The sequence below is a fragment of the Cucurbita pepo genome, chromosome LG01 (genome assembly GCF_002806865.2).
Source record: "Cucurbita pepo subsp. pepo cultivar mu-cu-16 chromosome LG01, ASM280686v2, whole genome shotgun sequence".
NCBI lineage: Eukaryota > Viridiplantae > Streptophyta > Magnoliopsida > Cucurbitales > Cucurbitaceae > Cucurbita > Cucurbita pepo.
The window spans coordinates 17135125-17156475 of record NC_036638.1 but is presented as its reverse complement, the minus strand read 5'-3'; the positions used below and the strand labels follow the sequence as shown (position 1 = coordinate 17156475).

The 21351-nt window shown below is 39.3% G+C and overlaps 4 protein-coding genes and 1 long non-coding RNA gene across 6 annotated transcripts; 3 read left to right on the top strand and 2 right to left on the bottom strand.

The window, feature by feature from the left end:
• Nucleotides 1–61: 61 nt before the first annotated feature.
• Nucleotides 62–4861, bottom strand: LOC111776222 (vacuolar protein sorting-associated protein 9A-like). 2 transcript variants are annotated; one of them, XR_002815146.1, is made up of 6 exons: nt 4640–4861; nt 3410–3557; nt 2837–3007; nt 1843–2022; nt 444–1551; nt 62–294 (listed from the first exon to the last, which is right to left on the bottom strand). XR_002815146.1 is itself a non-coding variant. In XM_023669799.1 (5 exons), the coding sequence occupies exons 1-5, from the start codon at nt 4729–4731 to the stop codon at nt 712–714; spliced, it is 1431 nt and encodes a 476-aa protein (XP_023525567.1). In that variant the 5' UTR covers nt 4732–4861; the 3' UTR covers nt 62–711. The 2 variants fall into 2 exon arrangements, 1 of the variants encoding a protein (XP_023525567.1); XM_023669799.1 differs by having other exon boundaries at nt 62–1551.
• A 1251-nt stretch (nt 4862–6112) lies between these two features.
• Nucleotides 6113–7056, top strand: LOC111806606. The gene is made up of 2 exons (XM_023691985.1): nt 6113–6531; nt 6725–7056. Exons 1-2 carry the CDS (start codon nt 6284–6286, stop codon nt 6873–6875), a joined length of 399 nt encoding a protein of 132 aa, XP_023547753.1. The 5' UTR covers nt 6113–6283; the 3' UTR covers nt 6876–7056.
• A 4455-nt stretch (nt 7057–11511) lies between these two features.
• Nucleotides 11512–12196, top strand: LOC111811191 (non-specific lipid-transfer protein-like protein At5g64080). The gene has a single exon (XM_023697951.1). It carries the CDS (start codon nt 11778–11780, stop codon nt 12171–12173), a length of 396 nt encoding a protein of 131 aa, XP_023553719.1. The 5' UTR covers nt 11512–11777; the 3' UTR covers nt 12174–12196.
• A 25-nt stretch (nt 12197–12221) lies between these two features.
• LOC111811182 (mucin-2-like) lies at nt 12222–16420 on the top strand. Its single transcript, XM_023697940.1, has 4 exons — nt 12222–12512; nt 12564–14126; nt 14289–16034; nt 16168–16420. Exons 1-4 carry the CDS (start codon nt 12242–12244, stop codon nt 16347–16349), a joined length of 3762 nt encoding a protein of 1253 aa, XP_023553708.1. The 5' UTR covers nt 12222–12241; the 3' UTR covers nt 16350–16420.
• Nucleotides 16421–19389: 2969 nt separating this feature from the next.
• Nucleotides 19390–20045, bottom strand: LOC111811202. The gene is made up of 2 exons (XR_002817512.1): nt 19948–20045; nt 19390–19864 (listed from the first exon to the last, which is right to left on the bottom strand). It is a non-coding gene; the product is annotated as an uncharacterized LOC111811202 (long non-coding RNA).
• Between the last annotated feature and the right edge of the window lie 1306 nt (nt 20046–21351).

Below are 21351 nucleotides of genomic sequence, written 5' to 3'. Positions count from 1 at the left end.
CACTAATTACTGACCTTTCTATCATACCAAGTTTGAATATAAAACAGAGGTCACCATCAAATGTAACAAAGGCTCTGACTAGGAATCCGCCATCTATTTATAATAATTTTCGTGTATCAAATCAAATAGAATTTCTACACCTTACTAATTAGCAAAAGCTATTTCTAAAATATCACTACCATGAGACTAACCTCTATACTCATGCTCCGTCTCGTGTCTCCAAGTTCTACTCAGCTGTCAATTCCTCTATTATTGAGTGAAAGTTATATCCACGCATGAGAATCAGAGATCTGTCTAGCATTATGTCCAAAAAATGTCCAATTGCATAAGAATTGTAGATTCTCAACGTATATTGATATAAAGTTTAGCCTTATAATTCATCAATATGCTCCTGAATGAAAGTGCTACAATGTTACAAATGGAGGAAAAGTAGAGAAACATACTTGTGGATGCAAGCTTGGAAGAAAATTTGTCACTCCGGCAGCCATTAGTTTGTTTCTTGGGGGATTTCATTTCCTGTCACCTTTCCAGATCCAAAATCAAGGCTAAATCTCCATTGTTGTTCTTCATTGCCATGCCCATCATCGGCCTGAGATCAGATCCTAAACATGACAATTGCTCATTGCAGATGGACAGAAATTTGAGGAATAAATCAAGATAACCAGACTGAAAACATTTGACGATTGGTCCCCACAAAAGTTGTTGACAGTGCTAGGATAGGGATGTCGTGTCGTTTCCTTCATGCTGAGGTAGTACTACCTTGTCTTGCATTAACCCTGATCCAACGTTTTCTTCTCCAAACGGTGAGGTTCCATCTGGGCCATCAATCATAGTATGTGTCTCTCCAGCAGACTCATCATTTGATGTTACGTCTCTAACATCTTCAGGTTCTTTGAAAGATTCAGGATTGTGGTGGGAATGCATTTCAGAATTTGACGAAGATGGGGATGAAGATCTGAGACTCAGTCCTTTAGAAAGGGAAACATACTTGAAAACTAGATGTTGGTATTGATTGAGTAGCTCTTCTACGTCATTAAATGTAAGATCCCCAACTTGGGCAAACAAATATGGATAATCTCGGAAGGCTTGCTTCCTTGTGTGATCATTTAAAAGCATAGCTGCACCCTTGTTCTCCAAATCTGAGAGCGTTGAAACTTCCATCACTGTTGACTGGTATTTGACATGTGGTCCCTCAGTGCTTGACTTTGATTCTGGGGAGTTGGGTCTAACTGCAGGTTCTGTACCAGAATTTGAAGCTTGAGAACTGGTTTCAACAAGTTCTGAATTACGGGCAACTCGTTCATCCAAGTTACTTTTATTAGAAGAAGATTCAACATCAGTGGATAGCCCAGATAGCAGTGCTCGAGCAGATTCCATGTTTTTTTCAAACTCGGTTTCTTCCATTGAGAGGGCATTTGCGTCAATGTTTGAGATAAAGGACTCGGCTGAGAGTATGTTTGTGAAAAAATATGCTGCTTCTCCAGTTAATCGGGATTGTCCCCTGTACCGTTGTATATATAATAAATTTGAGTGCAGTTGTGGAGGGTTTGCCTACAAGAGATTGTGCATGAAAAACACATTTATGAGCATGATGTCAGAAATTTCTATAGTACTACGATAACTATATCCTAAAAGGTGAAACAATAAAATTTGTATGGTGTTTACCACCAACTTTTCAGTTTAATGCCAAACAGAGATGATGAGAGTTTGTTGGTGACGTTTCTTTAAGGAAACAACAAATTTTCAAACGCTATGTAAGAATATAAGCTCTAGCATGAAAGAGTTTCTTCATAAGTAATAGATATGGGCAAACCAACTTTAACTATTCATATTATACATCACCTTTATGATAACATAAATAAGGACGGGAAGGAACTCATCAGCCCCTGGAGGATTCTCATTTGAAGCAATAGAAGCATTAAGTAGCAGGTTACTGATGACCTTACAACAGCCAAGGAGACACACAAGCTTGTCTCTTGGAGCTTTGTACATGTTAATCTTCAAGAGTTCCTTCTGAGCAAGCTGCCAATAAAAATGTAAACATGTAGGTGAAACTAGTATTAATGACCAACAAAGATTCATATGGTGGAAAATTCCACATAATGATCGCAATGCATGACCTAGTTCAACAGAAAGTTTCAGCTAAAAAAGACATGACATGCTGAAAACAAACTTTGAAGTAACGAAGAGTAAGAGCAAGCCTATGTGGAAGAAACTTTAATCATATCGCCTTAACAAGAATGCCTTAGAAAATTATGTATTTCATTCTTTCTCCCACAACTTCCCCATGGAAATCAAAAACTTAACTCGAGAATTGTCCAGGAACCTAGGGGGCTTTCATAACAGGTTTTGACCAAGCCCGTCATGCATTACAGAACCAAGGGGATTTCGTAATCATTGAAAATAAATATACAATACAATTTAACGTTTCTCTTATGTCCTCCTCAACTTATTCCAATAGGTATCAGCTCATCTGAGAATAGGTTCTCCAGCAATTCCATCTACACTTCGGCATTGCCCAAGAATAGTAAAACAACAAGGCTATATAGTTTGAGATACATAGTTTTAACGTATACTTGAATTTCTAACTAGGAAAGATCTATCATGGAAATGTTTCGTAAATGATAAGCTATCACTGGATAAAGTGTCAATTAGATTCCTGGTTTGAACTTATGAACAATTCTAAAAAATGGTAAAAAAATGTAATGAAACAACTAACTTCAAAGTATGATTTTTTATGCACAAACAAATAATCATGAGGATGTAAATTTTATGAGAGAGGAGATGATTGATGCAAAAATTATATGAAGATCTCTTGACTTCGACCTTTACTCACCAACCATGATGACTCGTTCTGGAAATTTGGTTTGATATCCAGATTTTCTGGCCGAATGAACTGTTGAATCAATGCCATCTTATCAGAAAGTTGTTCGTCAATTTTTACATCATCTGCAAGCGAAGCATATACACGAGAATATAACTTGGTCATGACATACTTCTCCAATCCCTGCATTTCGTAGACGGTCATGCATTAGAAGAGAGAACAAATGTTGTGAATAAATAAATATCACTTAAGCAGCACATACTTGGGGAGTAAAGTGTGTGCATTGTAGGATCCATCTGAGAAGACTATTTATTTGCAGAGTATTCCCAAAGATATTGGCTTGTTTATAACATAATTTCTTCATTAGTTAACTATGTAAGGATGGGATCATTATGTGTCTTACTCAGATTGCTTCTATATTCAACAATCAAATGGATTGTACGTAAATATATTATTTTAAAACTAAACCCTCTTTGTCCAGATATGTTACCGATTGATTAATAATTCACCTCATCCTCAACGTTGGGGTGAAAAACAAATCATTATTAATTATAAATATTTAGTCTCCAATAGTAGTAAACTTACCTCACCAGCACTTTCCAGCTCTTCTTCTGAGCAACCAGACCAAAGTGGATGAGCTCTGAAAGCTCCCTCCATTTTGGCAAAGAATTCTTGTACAGAGGCACTATCCCTTTCAGGGTCAGGAGCATTATTCGAAAATGACACAATAAAGCTGCCAGTATAAAGAGTTTAGTCAAAAACTTTATGAATATGCTAATTACTGTTCAAAATCAACAGCCAAGATCCTTGTCCTCTGATTAAGAAAACGATACACCTGACAGAAAGTTATCTCCAGAAGTTAAACAATCAACGTGAGTAATCACTGCAAGACTCTTACAGTATAAGGCTACAAAATGAATATCGATCTGGAACTTGACAGACTGAAGCATACACATAGAGATATGCACATCCACGCTTGTGTGTATATAACAGGTGTAAAAATCTTCTGCAGGAATGTTTACAAAGTTTAAGATTGAAAATATCCAAACTCCTCGGTATTAGGTAGTCACTTCAGGTATTAAAGTATGTCATGCAGGTGATATATAAAAGGGTATTCAGTTACAAAACCATTTGGCTATATCCAATGCTTGTACTATTATGTCCATATCTCGAAGCTACATTTGTACAAGCGCTGAGTTCAGCTTGCACATAACACCATAACGAAACTCTGTCAGTAGGTACTAACTATATGTTCTTTTCATTTAAAGGCCAATAAATGCTATTCCCTCTGAGATTCCATTTATGAAAGTGGTTTCTCCTTCTAGAAGAAAATGAATCGGTTGGTTTTGGCTTTCATGGGCAGGCATTTGAATCTACAAAACGGAGGGCAACTATAACCAAAAGCCCAAATGACGACGCTCATCTCTAGCGATAACTCAATCAAGTTAAGTAACTGTCACTTATCTCATATGTATCAATAACATTATCAACCTAAAAATCACAGTAGGCACTGAGTTCAGCTTGCACAACTATGCTAATTCATAGGTCCATCTTTACTTCTTCCAATGATGACCACGAACATTTCCTCCAAAAATTCATCAATTTGAATTATAATTAAACAAACAAACAGCCGATTTAGATAGCAAGAAATTCAAGGTCCAGAAGAAAGAGCGAGAAAAGGAACAATGAGCAAGCATTGTAATTGAAGTGTAAAGAGATCAGATTAAATTTGAAGGAAAGATCACGTGAACACTAATTGAAGTCAACAAATATCCTATAGTTCGCACATATCGTTCGAATGGAAAACGAATTTACCTTTTAATGGATTTGACGAAATCTGAGGCTGATGGTTGACGCATACGCTCAAGAAAGTCATGCAGACCTAAAAATACGTCGGCGTTCTCCATTCCCCACCGGACGTCTAAATTCCTGTGCAAATTCCCGATCCTTCACTAGTCGTCGAAGATCTTTGAGCTCAAAAATCTCTGAGAGCACAAACTTCTTAGCAAGAAGACGACGGAGGCACCTCCTCGCCATGATCATAATTAAATTCCGATTAATTAACGTCCTCGAAATTATGATTAACTGGGCTGGGCTGGCACAATCCACTCCCGGCCCAAAATAAGAAAATGGGCCCAGGTTTGAAGCCCAGCCCAATAGTGAAAATATCTTGGACCTAGCGATATATGGTTTCATGCTTTTGATGAAATTGTAGGAACTAATTGAAATGAACCAAATAGAAAATAAATAAAATAGAAAATGTATTTTTTTTTTCAATATTTGAAAATTCTTCAAATATTTTTTTTTAAATAGTTATTTACCATTTAAAACCCATTATTGAAGAAAAATACATTAAATAAAATAATGAATAATTAATTTCATGATTTTTTTAATTAAAAATTAATTAAATCAATCACGAGATTAATAAGATATTAATGACTTTTAAAATCTTTTTAAACACTAAAGTCATTTTAATTATCATATATTCCATTCTTATATGAATTTCAATATTTATTTTCTTTTAATTATTATATTTTAGTCTCTTAATTTTACATAAATATATATTTTTTTTTTATCATTTTTACTAAATTTTATTATATATATAACAGAAAATGCGGCATTAAATTATTATTAAACCCAATATTAATTGAAGCATGCAATGGAAAATGGGTTATTTATGCTATATTTGTACTTAAAGAATATGTTTTATTCGAAAAAGTAAACAATTATTATGATATTTTAGGAAAATTCGATGCGGTTCTGCCTATTGTGTGAGATGACATGTACTCGACATCCACGTGGACCAATCAGATCCATTAAAAGTGACCGCTGGCGTTGCACACCGGAAAGTGGATATAAGCATCCAAAACTTCTCTCTCCATACTCTTGGATGGATGACCAAATCAAAAATAAGTGGGCCCCAAAAATAATTAATTAAAAAACGCTTTTTTAGCCACTTGCAACATTTTAATTCTTTTCTTTTTTTTAATATTATTATTATTTTTCAACATTTTATTTTATTTTTTATTTTTTAAAATATAGGTAAAATTAATTACAAAAATTAAATAATTATCGCACGAATTTTCTAATAAAAAAGAATTTTTAAGACATAATATATATAGATTTTTTTTAATAAAATAATAATAATAATTTTAAACACTAAAGATGCTTTCAATTGGTTAAATACATTATATATATATAAAATTAAAAAAAGTCTTCGAACATTTTTTTTTTTTTTTTTAGAAAATGGGAAAGAAAGAAAATAATGAAGGAGCTGACGTGTATTTCCAAATATTTAGAACTGGTCGTCACTGTCAGCCATATCGTACGGTCCAGATTCACTCCTCACTCGCTGGTTCTCTTTTTATCCACTTCTCCTCCTTCTCCTCCGCTTCTCAGTTTCCCGTTCTCTCTCTCTCTTAACCCACTTTCTCTCTCTAACGTCGCCGGAGAACCACTATGCCGCCGCCGCCAAAGAGGCTCCCAATCAAGAGATCCTCCAGCGAGAAGGAGATCCTCTTCGACGTCGCAGAACCTCCACCAATCGAAAGCCCTAACACCGCCTACGATCACCGTCTTCTCTCCATGCTCTCGCCGAGAAACAATCGGAGACATTCCGATGAGTTTCCATGGTCGTCTCAGCATCTCCGTGCTTGTTGCCTCTGTCGTCGCCGCCTCGTTTCCGGCCGTGACATATACATGTACAAGTAAGTAAAAACAACTATCGATTAAATGGCTGTTCTAGGGCACAGTAAAATTTTAACAAGAAATTGATCGAAATTGATCGAAATTGATCGAAATTTCTCCTTGAATCTTGTAAATCAATCTTGTAAATCGGTGTAAGTGATGGAATTGTTGAGTGAAATTGATGCGATTTTCGGTGCGGCGGTGTGGAAACAGGGGCGAGAGCGCTTTTTGTAGTGCAGAGTGCCGGCAGCAGCAGATGAATCAGGATGAGGCGAAGGAAAAGTATTCGAAGAAAGGACCGTCAGGACCGACCGCCGTAGGAAAAGTCTCTGCAATTAATGGCGAGACTGTCGCCGCCGTGTAGCCGCCATAGATTACTTCAGATTTAAAGCAGCCGCCACCGCTCCAGCCTTCTATCAACGCATATAAATATAATATATATATATATATATAAAGATGTTTCTGCGTACTTAAATGGGGTAACAAATTTTGGAGCTGCTGTATGTGAATGTGAATATTACCCTCTAATTTAAATTAATGTTTTTCTGTTTAATATTTTATTTATTTTTATTATTATTTGTTAAAAAAAAAAAGGACACAATAATCAATTTTGGCAATAATTGAAGTGATGGTCCAAAAACAAATAAGTTAAATCGATTAAACCGACCAAAAATCAAATCAATTGATTTTTTAAAATTTTTAGAAATAATTGTGTAATTGAATTGATCAAGATAATTGGATGGGACAAAATCGTCTTTTTCTTCTTTGTTTGGGGACAAAATCGACTTTTTAGGGTCGAGGACTTTAATTCATACGTGGAAATATTGTAATAATCTATTATTGGAAATTAAATATGATATTATTTGAGAATTAAATTAATTTAAATGATTAATTAGTTATCGATAATAAAGTCATGTTATTTTAAATGGTGGAGCAAAATTAATTAAAATGGTCAACATGATTTGATATATGAAATGTTTTTTTCAAATTAATGTATAGTTGTTGGAACTTGAAATTGATGTTAAAAAAAATTAAAATTTGAAGAAATAATATTAAAAATATGAAAATTTCAATTTAAGTGGTTCCACTTGATCAAAGACTTTAATGTTAGTTAAGTGTACAAAATAATAATAATAATAATAATAAATAAATAAATAAAACTAAATTATAAAATATGAAAATATTTTTATTATTTTAAATTCTATAATATTACTTTTTTATATATATATATAAAATGTATATAATGTTCAAAATTAGAATGTAAGGGTGTCAAAATCTATCTCTAACAGACATGGTTTAAAACCGTGAGTCTGGCACCGATATATAATGGGTTAAAGTGGACAATATCTACTAATAGTGGCCTAGTAGACTTGCGATTGTGTGGCACTCACTTTCCAATGACAAGTGAGCTAAGCCAATTCGTTCTTGCGTCGCCTACAGCCAAGCAACGTATGCTCGAGCCTCTGGCCTCAGTTTTAAGAGAAGGTTTTAGAAAACGAGGGCAGAGAAAGATTTTCGAAATAGAGATTTTTGAGAGAGACGTTATATAGGCAAGCAAGAGAAATAACAACAGCTCACAGTATATAACCTTTGGTAGGGAGAAGTTGACAACTAGTCGTATCCCCTATAATACATTCTGAAGCATTTCATGTCTGACGGGCCTAGACATGATATTTCTGAAACGTCATACTTCCTAGAAATACAAAAGTAAAACACTAGAATATGAAAAGACATAAAGGGTTGGGCTTGTCATGAGCATGCAGCCATAGACAACACGCCTGTTATAATGATTATTTTGAACTAGATCGAGGAAAGCATCCCAATCAGGTCACTACTATATTCGTTTTCCATTAAATATTCTAATATATTTTTATTTAAAGAGTAGTTTTGAAATATTAATAATAATTTAATATTAAAAAATTAATAAAATATATATATTTTCAAGTCAAAAAATAATTATGAAGTTGAATAAAAAAAAAATATATATATATATATATATATATATATAACATAGATAGAGTGTTGGTCCGGCAAGAAGAAAGGTCACTTGAGTTTTGAGTGCCGGGCAAAGGAAAAAAAAGTCATGATGATCAGAACTACGTTGGCCCTGTTTGCCAACATTTCAGATAGTTTAGTAGATCGGGTCCTCGCATAAGATTTTCTTCCGAAAGGCAGAATTTAATAAGTGATTGGGAAGTCCGCTTCAGTCATTTGAGTCTTTGACAACCACTCTCTCTTGTGAAACTCCTCCTTGTTCTATGATTGATCTTCCCATTTTCTTTAGGCTCGGGCTGAAAAGAGTTTTGAATAGTAGTTTGAAAAGACTAATGCGGCGCAAAAGATATATATATATATATATATATAATGGTATGGCGAGCAAAAATGCATTTTTTAAAATTTAACAATAAATTCAAATTTGTTCGGTTCAATCCAATGTAGTTTTATGAGACGTAATCTAATCCAAATAAGTTCATAGCTCAATCCAAATTGTAGAGTTAAGTTGGGTTGATTAGGTTTATAGTTGATATGCGACGTTGCATTGAGAGACTTTGGCCCCGAGCAAAGGGAAAGTTGAGCCAAATGACTTGGTCTAGTGTAGAGGCAAGTTGGTTGTGTCGCAGACGATTGAACATGCACGTGTAGGCGGGGTGTGTGGTCGAACAAGCTTGGATTCCGCACAAGCAATGTTCGATTGTCAAACACCCAATTTTTTTTTTTTTAAATACACGTCATTATAAATATGAGATTGCTCACGTGAATCTTTTAACTTATAAGGAATCTATTTTTTTTTCATAGGCACGGTGATATAATTATAGAGATTATAATTGAAATATTGATTAATATAAGCATAGATACTCTGATCTAAAAGCTAGAGATTCTAAACACTCAATCGGCGTATTTTTATAAGAGATTCAAACATTGAACTTTGGACTTATAAGAATTGTAATATTAATGATAGGTCGAGAGATACGAACTTTCCGTGTTTAAACAACGTCGATATGGTTGCCTAGTCACCTAGGAAGAGGCAACCTTTTAAAAATATATGTAAAGTTATACAAAAGGGGGGGGGGGGGACAAGGNACAAGTACATGTGTGTACCATGTTGGAAATCTCCATAAAAATGTTACATTAAAAAGTCACAAAATCAAGGTCTAGAACTTAGTAAACAACACATGTAATTCTTTACAATTAATCATCAACCTTCCCGAAGTTAGGGAAGATCCTTTCGATCGTGAATTGTTATAACGACCCATGCCTAAGATTGGAAATTTGGATTTAGCACTCGATAACTTCGATATTCACATGCAACATAGTTACGTTACCTATTCTTCGTTTTTATTGGATAAGGGAACGAAACATTCTTTGTAAGGGTGTGAAAACCTTTACCTAGTAGACGCATGTTAAAAACTTCAAAGGGAAGCCTGGAAAGTCGAAAAAAGACAATATCTACTAGTAGCGGTAAGCTTGAACTCTTATAGAAGACTATTCCCATAGACCAACACGAGTCATTCTAATATGTTTTGTCCTTACTCAAATACATCTCATCCAAGCAAAACACGCTTACCCATGAAGTTCTTATGATTAGCTACCGAGAAGGAACGTGCACGTTGTTGGTGTAGATACTAACTTTTATTTCCTTTAAGTATTTCTTAGTTATCCTATTCTTGTAATCGCTCTCATTCGAATCTAGTATCGATTCATTCAGATACCTCTCTGTTGCTCAGATGGGTCGGATGGAAATTAATAAGAATTTGTTAAAAAAAAATCATTTTTTTTAGAAAGTTTAATTTATGATCAGTTTTTTAAAAAAGGTACTTTATTAGCCAATTTGGATGTTTTTTTTAAGTAATAATAATAAATAAATAAATAAATTTTTATTAAAAAAACAATGTTTTTAGGTAAAAACCACTCCATTTTTATTAATCTTTATGATAAATGTGTGGCTATGGTTTTCTAATATTTAGAGCCAATGTAGTTATAAAATAGAAGCTGGTTGCCCAAGTTGCCCACTTTAATTTATACGAACAAAAATTAAAAAATATATATATTTAAAGCATATTATAGTTCCAGTCCTTTTACGTGGATGTCATTTTCACAAATTCGGCACTCATATTTTTTTAAGCAATATCGTATGACGGTTGGAGAGAAAGATGACCTCACCTATCGTAGAATCTTCACTGAGTAGAATGAAATAGCCTGACTAATAAAGGTGCTTGTTGAGTAAGGCCGGTTTTCGAGTCCAAGCCCTTTGTTTGTATAGGCTGAGTCCATTTCCCACTACTTTCACTCCGTGAGATTCAACACCTTTATTCTTTACTTCAAGTCAAGTTTGAGATATGACTTTATGACTTCAATGGTGACACTCGAGTAAATGAGAGGTATATGAATAAATCGATATCACGTCCAAATGAGAGTGATTCTGAGAATATGATGACTAAGAAACACATAAAAGAATTAAAAGTTACTACCTACACCAATAAAGTGCATTTTCCTTTTCGTTGGCTCAATTACATGAAGTTTATAGATTATCGTGTTTTGCTTATCGGAAATTAAAAATAATTTCTCAAGAGCTTGGGATGAAAATTTATAAATAAATAAAAAATTGAACATATTGATGTAAATATATGAGGCCCACCAGAAGTTGGGCTGTAAGCCCATTGAAATAAACATGATAAAATAAATAATAATTTATTATTCAATATAATTATTTCACATTTCTCTTTCATATATATTAAATATTAATTTCAAATAAACTTTTGATAGATAATTTCTATAAAAAAAATTATAATAATATTTCAGTATAATATAATGTTTAATGACGAGGAAAAATCTCGGAAAAATCTCTCTCCATTGTCTCACTATTCGAAGCGGGTTTTCCACCTCGAGTTAAATGTACATCTCTAACGGTTAATAAAATACAATAATTATGGATATATTGGTTTGCAATATTATTTATAGAATATATATATAATAATAATGAAAAATAAAAACATAGAATTTGAATTATAGAAGGGAAAATGGTCAAGATGTTGACCCGCTGTAGCTGCAATAATATAGGATCCATCTCCCCGAAAACCACTCATTCAACATTGGGAAATTTATGTTTCACAGAACACCACAAAAAACACAAGAAATTAAAAAAATTAAATGTGTTCTTCACAGATTCCGAAAAAACTGCCATTTCAATCCCAATTTCTTGCATTAAATAGCACCGAGCTTGTTTTCGACGATAACTCAACGATCTTAATTGGACCGCATTCAAGCAATGGCAATGGCAATGGCGATGATTCAGAGTTTGGCTCTGTTCTTGACCTGCATTGCAGCGATATGGATTTGCAATGAAAATATAATTGCGAGTGCTGCCTCGCCGTTGTCGCCTCGGCCGAGTGCGGTGGATTGCCCGGCGGTGGTGTATGCGATACTGCCGTGCGTGAATTACATCACGATCGGGAGCACGATGACGATGCCCTCGGAAGTTTGCTGCAAGAATGTGGAAAGTGTGATGAAATGGAATGCTAAATGTATGTGCGTTGGGTTGAAGCAGAGCGAGAGCTTGGGGATTCAATTGAATGTTACTAGAGCGATTGATCTTCCTGCGACTTGTGGAATTTCGACTCCGCTTTCTGATTGCGGCTGTGCGTTTGATTTTATTCTTGTTTGAAAATTTGTTCGTCTGCTTCGAATCGAGGTTTTATTTTTTCTTTTCTTGCAGTTCGTCATCCCCCTGGTATGGCCCCTGCTACAGTTTCGTATAGTAAACCGCCAGCGCCAACGACGTTTCTAGGTGGTAAAGCGCCATCGCGAGCTCCTGTTGCTGCAGCGCCAAGGACAGTTCCAGGTAGTAAAGTGCCATCGCGAGCTCCTGTTGCTGAAGCGCCAAGGACAGTTCCAGGTAGTAAATCGCCATCGCGAGCTCCTGTTGCTGAAGCGCCAAGGACAGTTCCAGGTAGTAAATCACCATCGCGAGCTCCGGTTGCTGCGGCACCAACGACAATTCCAGGTAGTAAAGCACCTTCGCGAGCTCCCGGTGCTGGAGCGACAACAACTCCAGGTATTAAAGCGCCACCGCGAGCTCCGGTTGCCGCAGCGCCAATGACCATTTCAGGTAGTAAAGCGCCTTTGCGAGCTCCTGGTGCTGCAGCGCCAACGACAATTCCAGGTAGTAAAGCACCATCGCGAGCTCCAGTTGCCGCAGCACCAACGACAATTACAGGTAGTAAAGCACCTTCACGAGCTCCCGGTGCCGCAGCGCCAACGACAACTCCCGGCAGTAAAACGCCATCGAGAGCTCCCGTTGCTGCAGCGCCAACGACAACTCCTGGCAGTAAAGCCCCATCGCGAGCTCCCGTTGCTGCAGCGCCAACGACAACTCCTGGCAGTAAAGCCCCATCGCGAGCTCCCGTTGCTGCAGCGCCAACGACAACTCCTGGCAGTAAAGCCCCATCGCGAGCTCCCGTTGCTGCAGCGCCAACGACAACTCCTGGCAGTAAAGCCCCATCGCGAGCTCCCGTTGCTGCAGCGCCAACGACAACTCCTGGCAGTAAAGCCCCATCGCGAGCTCCCGTTGCTGCAGCGCCAACGACAACTCCTGGCAGTAAAGCCCCATCGCGAGCTCCCGTTGCTGCAGCGCCAACGACAACTCCAGGTAGTAAAGCCCCATCGCGAGCTCCCGTTGCTGCAGCGCCAACGACAACTCCAGGTAGTAAAGCCCCATCGCGAGCTCCCCGTGCTGCAGCACCAACGACAATTCCAGGTAGTAGAGCCTCATCACGAGCTCCGGTTGCCGCAGCGCCAACGATAATTCCAGGTAGTAAAGCGCCTTCACAAGCTCCCGTTGCTGCAGCGCCTTCACAAGCTCCCGTTGCTGCAGCGCCTTCACAAGCTCCCGTTGCTGCAGCGCCAAGGATAGTTCCAGGTAGTAAAGCGCCATCGCGAGCTCCCGTTGCAGCAGGGCCAACGACAATTCCAGGTACTAAAGCCTCATCGCGAGCTCCAGTTGCCGCAGCGCCAACAACTCCAGGTAGTAAAGCCCCATCGCGAGCTCCCGGTGCTGCAGCGTCAACGACAACTCCAAGTAGTAAAGCGCCATCGCGAGCTCCTGATGCAGCAGTGCTAATGCCATTTCCAGGTAGTAAAGCGCCATCGCAAGCTCCCCGTGCTGCAGCACCAACTACATTTTCAGGTAGTACAACGCCATCGCGAGCTCCCGGTGCTGTAGCGCCAACGACAACTCCAGATAGTAAAGCGCCATCGCGAGCTCCTGGTGCAGCAGCGTTAATGCCATTTCCAGGTAGTAAAGCACCATCGCAAGCTCCCCATGCTGCAGCACCAACTACATTTTCAGGTAGTACAGCGCCATCACGAGCTCCCGGTGCTGTAGCGCCAATGCCATTTGCGGGTAGTAAAGTGCCATCGCAAGCTCCCCGTGCCGCAGCACCAACTACATTTTCAGGTAGTACAGCGCCATCACGAGCTCCCGGTGCTGTAGCGCCAACGACAACTCCAGACAGTAAAGCGCCATTGCGAGCCCCCGGTGCTGAAGCGCCAATGCCATTTGCAGGTAGTAAAGTGCCATCGCAAGCTCCCCGTGCCGCAGCACCAACTACATTTTCAGGTAGTACAGCGCCATCACGAGCTCCCGGTGCTGTAGCGCCAACGACAACTCCAGATAGTAAAGCGCCATCGCGAGCTCCCGGTGCAGCAGCGCTAATGCCATTTCCAGGTAGTAAAGCACCATTGCAAGCTCCCCGAGCCGCAGCACCAACTACATTTTCAGGTAGTATAGCGCCATCACAAGCGCCAACGACAACTCCAGATAGTAAAGCGCCATCGCGAGCTCCCGGTGCAGCAGCGCTAATGCCATTTCCAGGTAGTAAAGCGCCATCGCAAGCTCCCCATGCCGCAGCACCAACTACATTTTCAGGTAGTACAGCGCCATCACGAGCTCCCGGTGCTGTAGCGCCAACGACAACTCCAGATAGTAAAGCGCCATCGCGAGCTCCCGGTGCAGCAGCGCTAATGCCATTTCCAGGTAGTAAAGCGCCATCGCAAGCTCCCCATGCCGCAGCACCAACTACATTTTCAGGTAGTACAGCGCCATCACGAGCTCCCGGTGCTGTAGCGCCAACGACAACTCCAGATAGTAAAGCGCCATCGCGAGCTCCCGGTGCAGCAGCGCTAATGCCATTTCCAGGTAGTAAAGCACCATTGCAAGCTCCCCGAGCCGCAGCACCAACTACATTTTCAGGTAGTATAGCGCCATCACAAGCGCCAACGACAACTCCAGATAGTAAAGCGCCATCGCGAGCTCCCGGTGCAGCAGCGCTAATGCCATTTCCAGGTAGTAAAGCGCCATCGCAAGCTCCCCATGCCGCAGCACCAACTACATTTTCAGGTAGTACAGCGCCATCACGAGCTCCCGGTGCTGTAGCGCCAACGACAACTCCAGATAGTAAAGCGCCATCGCGAGCCCCCGGTGCTGAAGTGCCAATGCCATTTGCAGGTAGTAAAGCGCCATCGCAATCTCCCAGAGCCGCAGCACCAACTACATTTTCAGGTAGTACAGCGCCATCACGAGCTCCCGGTGCTGTAGCGCCAACGACAACTCCAGATAGTAAAGCGCCATCGCGAGCCCCCGGTGCTGAAGTGCCAATGCCATTTGCAGGTAGTAAAGCGCCATCGCAATCTCCCAGAGCCGCAGCACCAACTACATTTTCAGGTAGTACAGCGCCATCGCGAGCTCCCGGTGCTGCAGCACCAACTACATTTGCAGGTAGTACAGCGCCATCACGAGCGCCAACGACAACTCCAGATAGTAAAGCGCCATCACGAGCCCCCGGTGCTGAAGCGCCAATGCCATTTGCAGGTAGTATAGCGCCATCGCAAGCTCCCAGAGCCGCAGCACCAACTACATTTTCAGGTAGTACAGCGCCATCGCGAGCTCCCGGTGCTGCAGCACCAACTACATTTGCAGGTAGTACAGCGCCATCACGAGCGCCAACGACAACTCCAGATAGTAAAGCGCCATCACGAGCCCCCGGTGCTGAAGCGCCAATGCCATTTGCAGGTAGTATAGCGCCATCGCAAGCTCCCAGAGCCGCAGCACCAACTACATTTTCAGGTAGTACAGCGCCATCGCGAGCTCCCGGTGCTGCAGCACCAACGACATTTGCAGGTAGTAAAGTGCCATCGCGGGCCCCCGGTGCCGCAGCACCAACGACATTTGCAGGTAGTAAAGCGCCATCGCGAGCCCCCGGTGCCGCAGCACCAACTCCATTTCCAGGTAGTAAAGCGCCATCGCGAGCCCTAGGTGATGCAGCACCAACGCCATTTCCAGGTAATAGAGCGCCATCGCGAGCTCCCGGTTCTTCAGCGCCAACGCCATTTCCTGGTAGTAGAGCGCCATCGCGAGCTCCCGGTACTGGAGCGCCTACGCCATTTCCAGGTAGCAGAGTGCCATCACGAGCTCCCGGTACAGGAGCGCCAGTGCCCGCTCCAACTATGGCTCAAACGCCTGCTCCAGGTACGCTTACACAACCCCACTTTCTTTTCAAACTGGGGATATAATTGTAAAATCACAAAGACAAAAGTACAATAAATAAATATTGCCAAATATAGGGACCATCTTTGTAATTATGTTTTTTTAATGGTTGCAGTTAATCCACCCGCACCAGAAGTGCCGCCAAGTAGTGCTCCGACAGGGCCACCAGCACCGGTGGAACCATCGGATGAGGACTCGCCGGTGCCGGCACCGTCAGATGCCCCATCTTTCACCATTTTCTGTAATCTAATCACGCCGCTTCTTCTCACCCTTCTTGCTTTATTCCGACCATTGTGATGCCATGGCGTCTCCAATTTTCTAATCACTCTATTTTTATTTCCACAATTTTGAAGATAGAAAAAAAAAAATGCATTAATGCATTTCTTTAATTTTTTAGAATTATAGTTGGATATTTTAATAATGTTTTGTATATGAAAAGTTTATAATATAATATAATATTCATAATTATTATCCACTACTATCCTCCAAATTTGACTTTGTAGCCCCCTATTTAGTTTGTTGGTTGGTCCGTGTAGCTATGTGGGACCTTAGACAAGATTTGTTTTTACCCACCAAACACTACTTATGTGTATTTTCAATCATTTACAATTTTAACTGGCCACGTTAGTCGGCTTGACCTTGCCTCTACTTTGGGGACAAGGTCTCTCGTGTACAATGTTGCATCTCAAATCTCGTCTTGGTTCTCAATTGACATGACATTCATATCATGATGTCATCTCAAGTCTTGGGATGTCATCGACCATTATAATTCACTTGGTCTTGCCTATCGAGAACGAGCTCATGTGTTGTTCATAATATCGAGACATTCTGAACATTCATCCATCTAGATTCTATTGAGGTATTGTGGACCCTCTTGATCCATGTCATACCATTTACAGACTCTGTATCAGATAGGATGTATATGATCCAACCTCCGACACATGGGCTCGAGTGCAATGACGGCACACCTGTGCCATCCGACACTATCCTTGAAACGTGAAAAGTGTTGAAGTTTGAAGGGTCTTTGACGATGAATTCAATCAATCTGCGGAAGTTCAATCAATGAGCCACTACGTCTGACAGTGATGTGAGTATCGGGGTATCAATGTCTCGTGTGCCCATGGTTCTTTCACTTATTTAACAATTTGGGTATCAGTTCTTGCAGAGGAATTACAGGAATGCGATGAGATTTTTGAGATCTTTTTATGTGTTGTTTCATTTGCGTTATTCTCTACTCAATTTTGGTGCGAGAGGAGAAACTATTAGATTTGTGTTGGATCAGTACATACCTGTTAGAAACCACGACTCTCCACAATGATATGATATTGTCTACTTTGAATATAAGTTCTATGGCCTTGCTTTTGATTTCTCGAAAATGTCTCATACTAATGAAGATAGTGTCCTTACTTAAAGAGTTCAGTTAAAGAGTTCAGTTAAGATGAGAGTGAAAGTGAAAGGGCAATAGCAGCTCCCACCCATAAAACCAACAATGGCAGAGTGAGAAAGAAAGTCAATCAGAAAACCCACCCTGTAAAGCCAAAGTCAAGGATATGCATATTCTTATCAAGGATTCAAGGGTTATAGAAGAGCCTAAATCTAATCATACAAATTGAAAAAAATCAGATTCTAATGGAAACAGAAAAAAGTATTCAGCTACCTTAGACTTAGAATCCCTAGTGTGGGTTCAAAAGAATTCTGAAGTCAGCTTTCCGGACCATGATAGTGTCCAGTGTCCATGATATATACATCCTAGATGAGTATATATGTATAGTAAATTCGAAAGTATATAGTGTTCAATGTCCATGCATCTAGAAGAGTATCGGGAAGATTCAATTCCCAAGACCAACTTCCAGGACTTCGATTGATCCTTGGAGTGTTCTTAGAGAATCATCTGCACTAAGAATGTCTCTTCATAGAACCCCCCACCTTGTGAATGTACTGAGTATTGTTGCATAAAGATGAAAGATTTCTAATGTCAATCTCTATTGTGTTCAAGTTCGCCATTGGAAGGGCCCCTTGACGTTCCCCCGTGGTGAGGAAACCACAGAAGAAAAAACAATGGAAGAAACCCATTTATTTGGTGTGAAGTGTCGATATCCTCAACCATAGCAACTATTAATGTTTGAGAAGGCATCGACTTGGGTACACAACTATTAATATTTCGTTACTAATTTGCCTAGAACTGGCCATGTGAGAAAGCTTCTGTTCTAAGATTGTAAGACTAAGTAATGTCAAAAATTCACCTCGTGGGCCACTCACTAATCAGGACAAGACCTTACACAGAAAGAGATCCAAAAAAAGCTTCAGTATCAGTTAGGCCCATGTATACTTTTCTTCACAAGCTGTCAATGTTTGCATTTGTGTGACATTTCTTTAGGGGTTTTATGTGGAATAGAACAAGCAAATAGAAGTCTAAGAATGTGATCAAATGTTTCAATTCAATACAAGGGTCGAAATTATATAAAGACAATCGAATAGGACAAATGATTCAACAAGCTGTGGGAAACCAGGAACTCAGATGGAGAATTCACTTCTACAAACAAAAAATCCTCTTATAAGAAACTGTCTGGCTATTATAAGAACGGGTTAGATTTGAAAATCTTTTTCTCTCACACTATCATACATCAAATAGTTTAAAAGTACAAGCTACATTGTAACGCCCTTTTCTAATAAATTTTTCTCTATAATGGGACCTCATACCGTTCAAACTCTAGTAAATATTGTTCTTTTTGAGCTTTCCTTTCCAGACTTCTCCTCAAGGTTTTAAAACGCGTCTACTTTGGAAAGGGTCTAGCCCTACTCTAACTAGTCCCATGCACCGTCCGATGACCGGCTCTAATACCATTTGTAACAGTTCAAGCCCACCACTAGGAGAGAGCTTGGGTTGTTACAAATGGTATCAGAGCCAAACACCAGACGATGTGTCAATGAAGACGCTGAGCTTCGAAGGGGGTGGGAGTGGTGTACTAGCGAGAATGCTAGGCCTTGAAGGGGGTGGATTTTGAGATCCTACATTAGTTGTAAAAGCAAACGTCTAAGGGTGTGGAAACCTCTCACTACTAGACGCGTTTTAAAACTGTGACGGGAAAACCCAAAAGAGTAAGTTCAAAGAGGATATCCTCTGGCTAACCAGCCATGCAAATCAAAACCCAAAAACATGGCCACCATGGTTGGGTTTATAGCTCAATAATGGATGGTAAAAAGAGACTACATGTCTTATTTTCCCAGCTCCTCCTGCAAACCATCCACAGTGGAGGAGTTCAATAGCTCAACAAATCGCACTTGGGGCACTTTTGCTCAGTCAGGAAACCATGAAGAAAAAAGTACAGGAAAGTAGGAAAAGGTTCATAAGTTCTCCATTACTTTATTGAAAAGAAATGCAAAAAGAGAATAGAACTAAAAAAAGTAAAAGAAATATCCCATTATCGTTCAAGTCCATAACCAGTTTCCCCCCTTTTCCACACTCGATGGCTTCTAGGGTTTCTTTTCGAAGGAAGGATCCTCCTATTCCTAAATTAATTTATAATCAGTACACAAACAACTGTAAGATTTGAGAAGATAGCTCAAATTCCGTCCACATTCAATGCAACGAACAAATCCACACACTTCCTCTTTAAAAAAGAAATCAAATATCCAAAAATTCCGCTACTCTAATCTATTGCAATCTTTCTGCTAACAAAAGGAAATCGAAAAGGTGTTTTGATGTGTCGAAATCTTACCGCCTTCATTTCTCTGCAACATTCCCGATTCGTCGCTCCCCATCGAAAGCGATGCCACAAACTTAGGGCTCTGTTTGATTATTGGCGAAAACTCTGCAATTACCAAACAAATTGAGTCAAATCGGAGTTCATTTTTAACCAAAAGTCAAACAAATTCATCCATGGTTGAACTGGACCGGAAATTGAAGCCTTTTGGCACTGAATAGAGTAATGTGGCCGCCGACGCTTCGACGATGAACTTGGATGTTTTAGCGGCTAGATTCCCAATTGAGTGGCTTCTATAATTATTCCATATTCCAAATAAAAGCTGAGTTTACAACTAATCTGAACCGTTGGATGGTTGTAGATCACCACGTGTCAGCATCGTAGTGGTAAACATTAATTAAGGTTTTTAAATTTTTACTTATATTAATAAAAATACTTGATAAATTGAACCGTTAGAGGTGTTCATATGATGTGATAATTCGACTATCTGGTACGATGCAACTCAAATTATAAAAGTTAATTGAATTTAAAAAAATTTAATATAGGTCAGAGTTTAATTTTTAAAAAATAAAAAATTAGCTTTAGTTTGTGGGTTAACATTTTTTTGGTCAAATAAGCCGGACCAACCTGCAAAATAGGACTGTAATTATTCAAACTATTTTTGAAAAGATTAAGAATATTTAACCTTTATAATTAATGTTAGTGATGTGTTCGTGACTTATAAATGTTCATATTCAAATTTTATGAAATTTTAGTAACGATTTAACTAACTAACCTAACCAATTGCCATTTTCCACCTCACCAATATCTTAACAACTTGTCTTTTCTAGGTTGCCCATGTTTAATCTAATCCATTTATGGCATAAAAGTTAATGGTGTGTTTTGTGTGAATAAAATGGAGAGGTAATTTTAAAGGTGATAGGATTGATCTTGAGCTCAGTCACGACGTTAATAAGATATCTAGACGAAAGAATCTAACATATAAAAGAATAGAAATTAAGAACGCTACAAAAATTTAAGAATAAGATTGAAAAACGACAAAAGAAGGAATAAAAAAATAAGCATAATACTCATTTGGTGCTCAATGTCACATCAACCTGTTCTTGACGCAAAAACTCGTATCGACAATTTGGTCAACACATCCTTTTGGGCTAACTTTGGCCGATGCTTTATGAGGTCTAGTCAACCTCTATGGGAATGTCCGACCCAAATAGTTGGCTTTAACGTTTCCTAAGAATAGATCGACAAACCATCGAGATTTACCTTGATTTGGCCGACGATACACTTTTAGTTTTGTCAACAGTTCTGTAACAGTTCAAGCTCTTTCGGGTTTCTTCTCACGGTTTCTAAAACGCGTCTGTTAGGGAGAAGAATATTATGTTTCCGTCTCCAACTGACGTGGAATCTCACAAGTTCACTGAATCATCGATATTTTCTTTAACTTGGTTGACGGTTTCGTGTTTCAACGACTCCCTTTAGAAAATATCGATGACTTAATGAACTACTTACGATTAAGCGAATGATCAATATTTCTTAACGATGGGTTAAGGAGGGTTCACTTCAATATCAAATAGAGTCGTGAGAAAGTGAAAAGT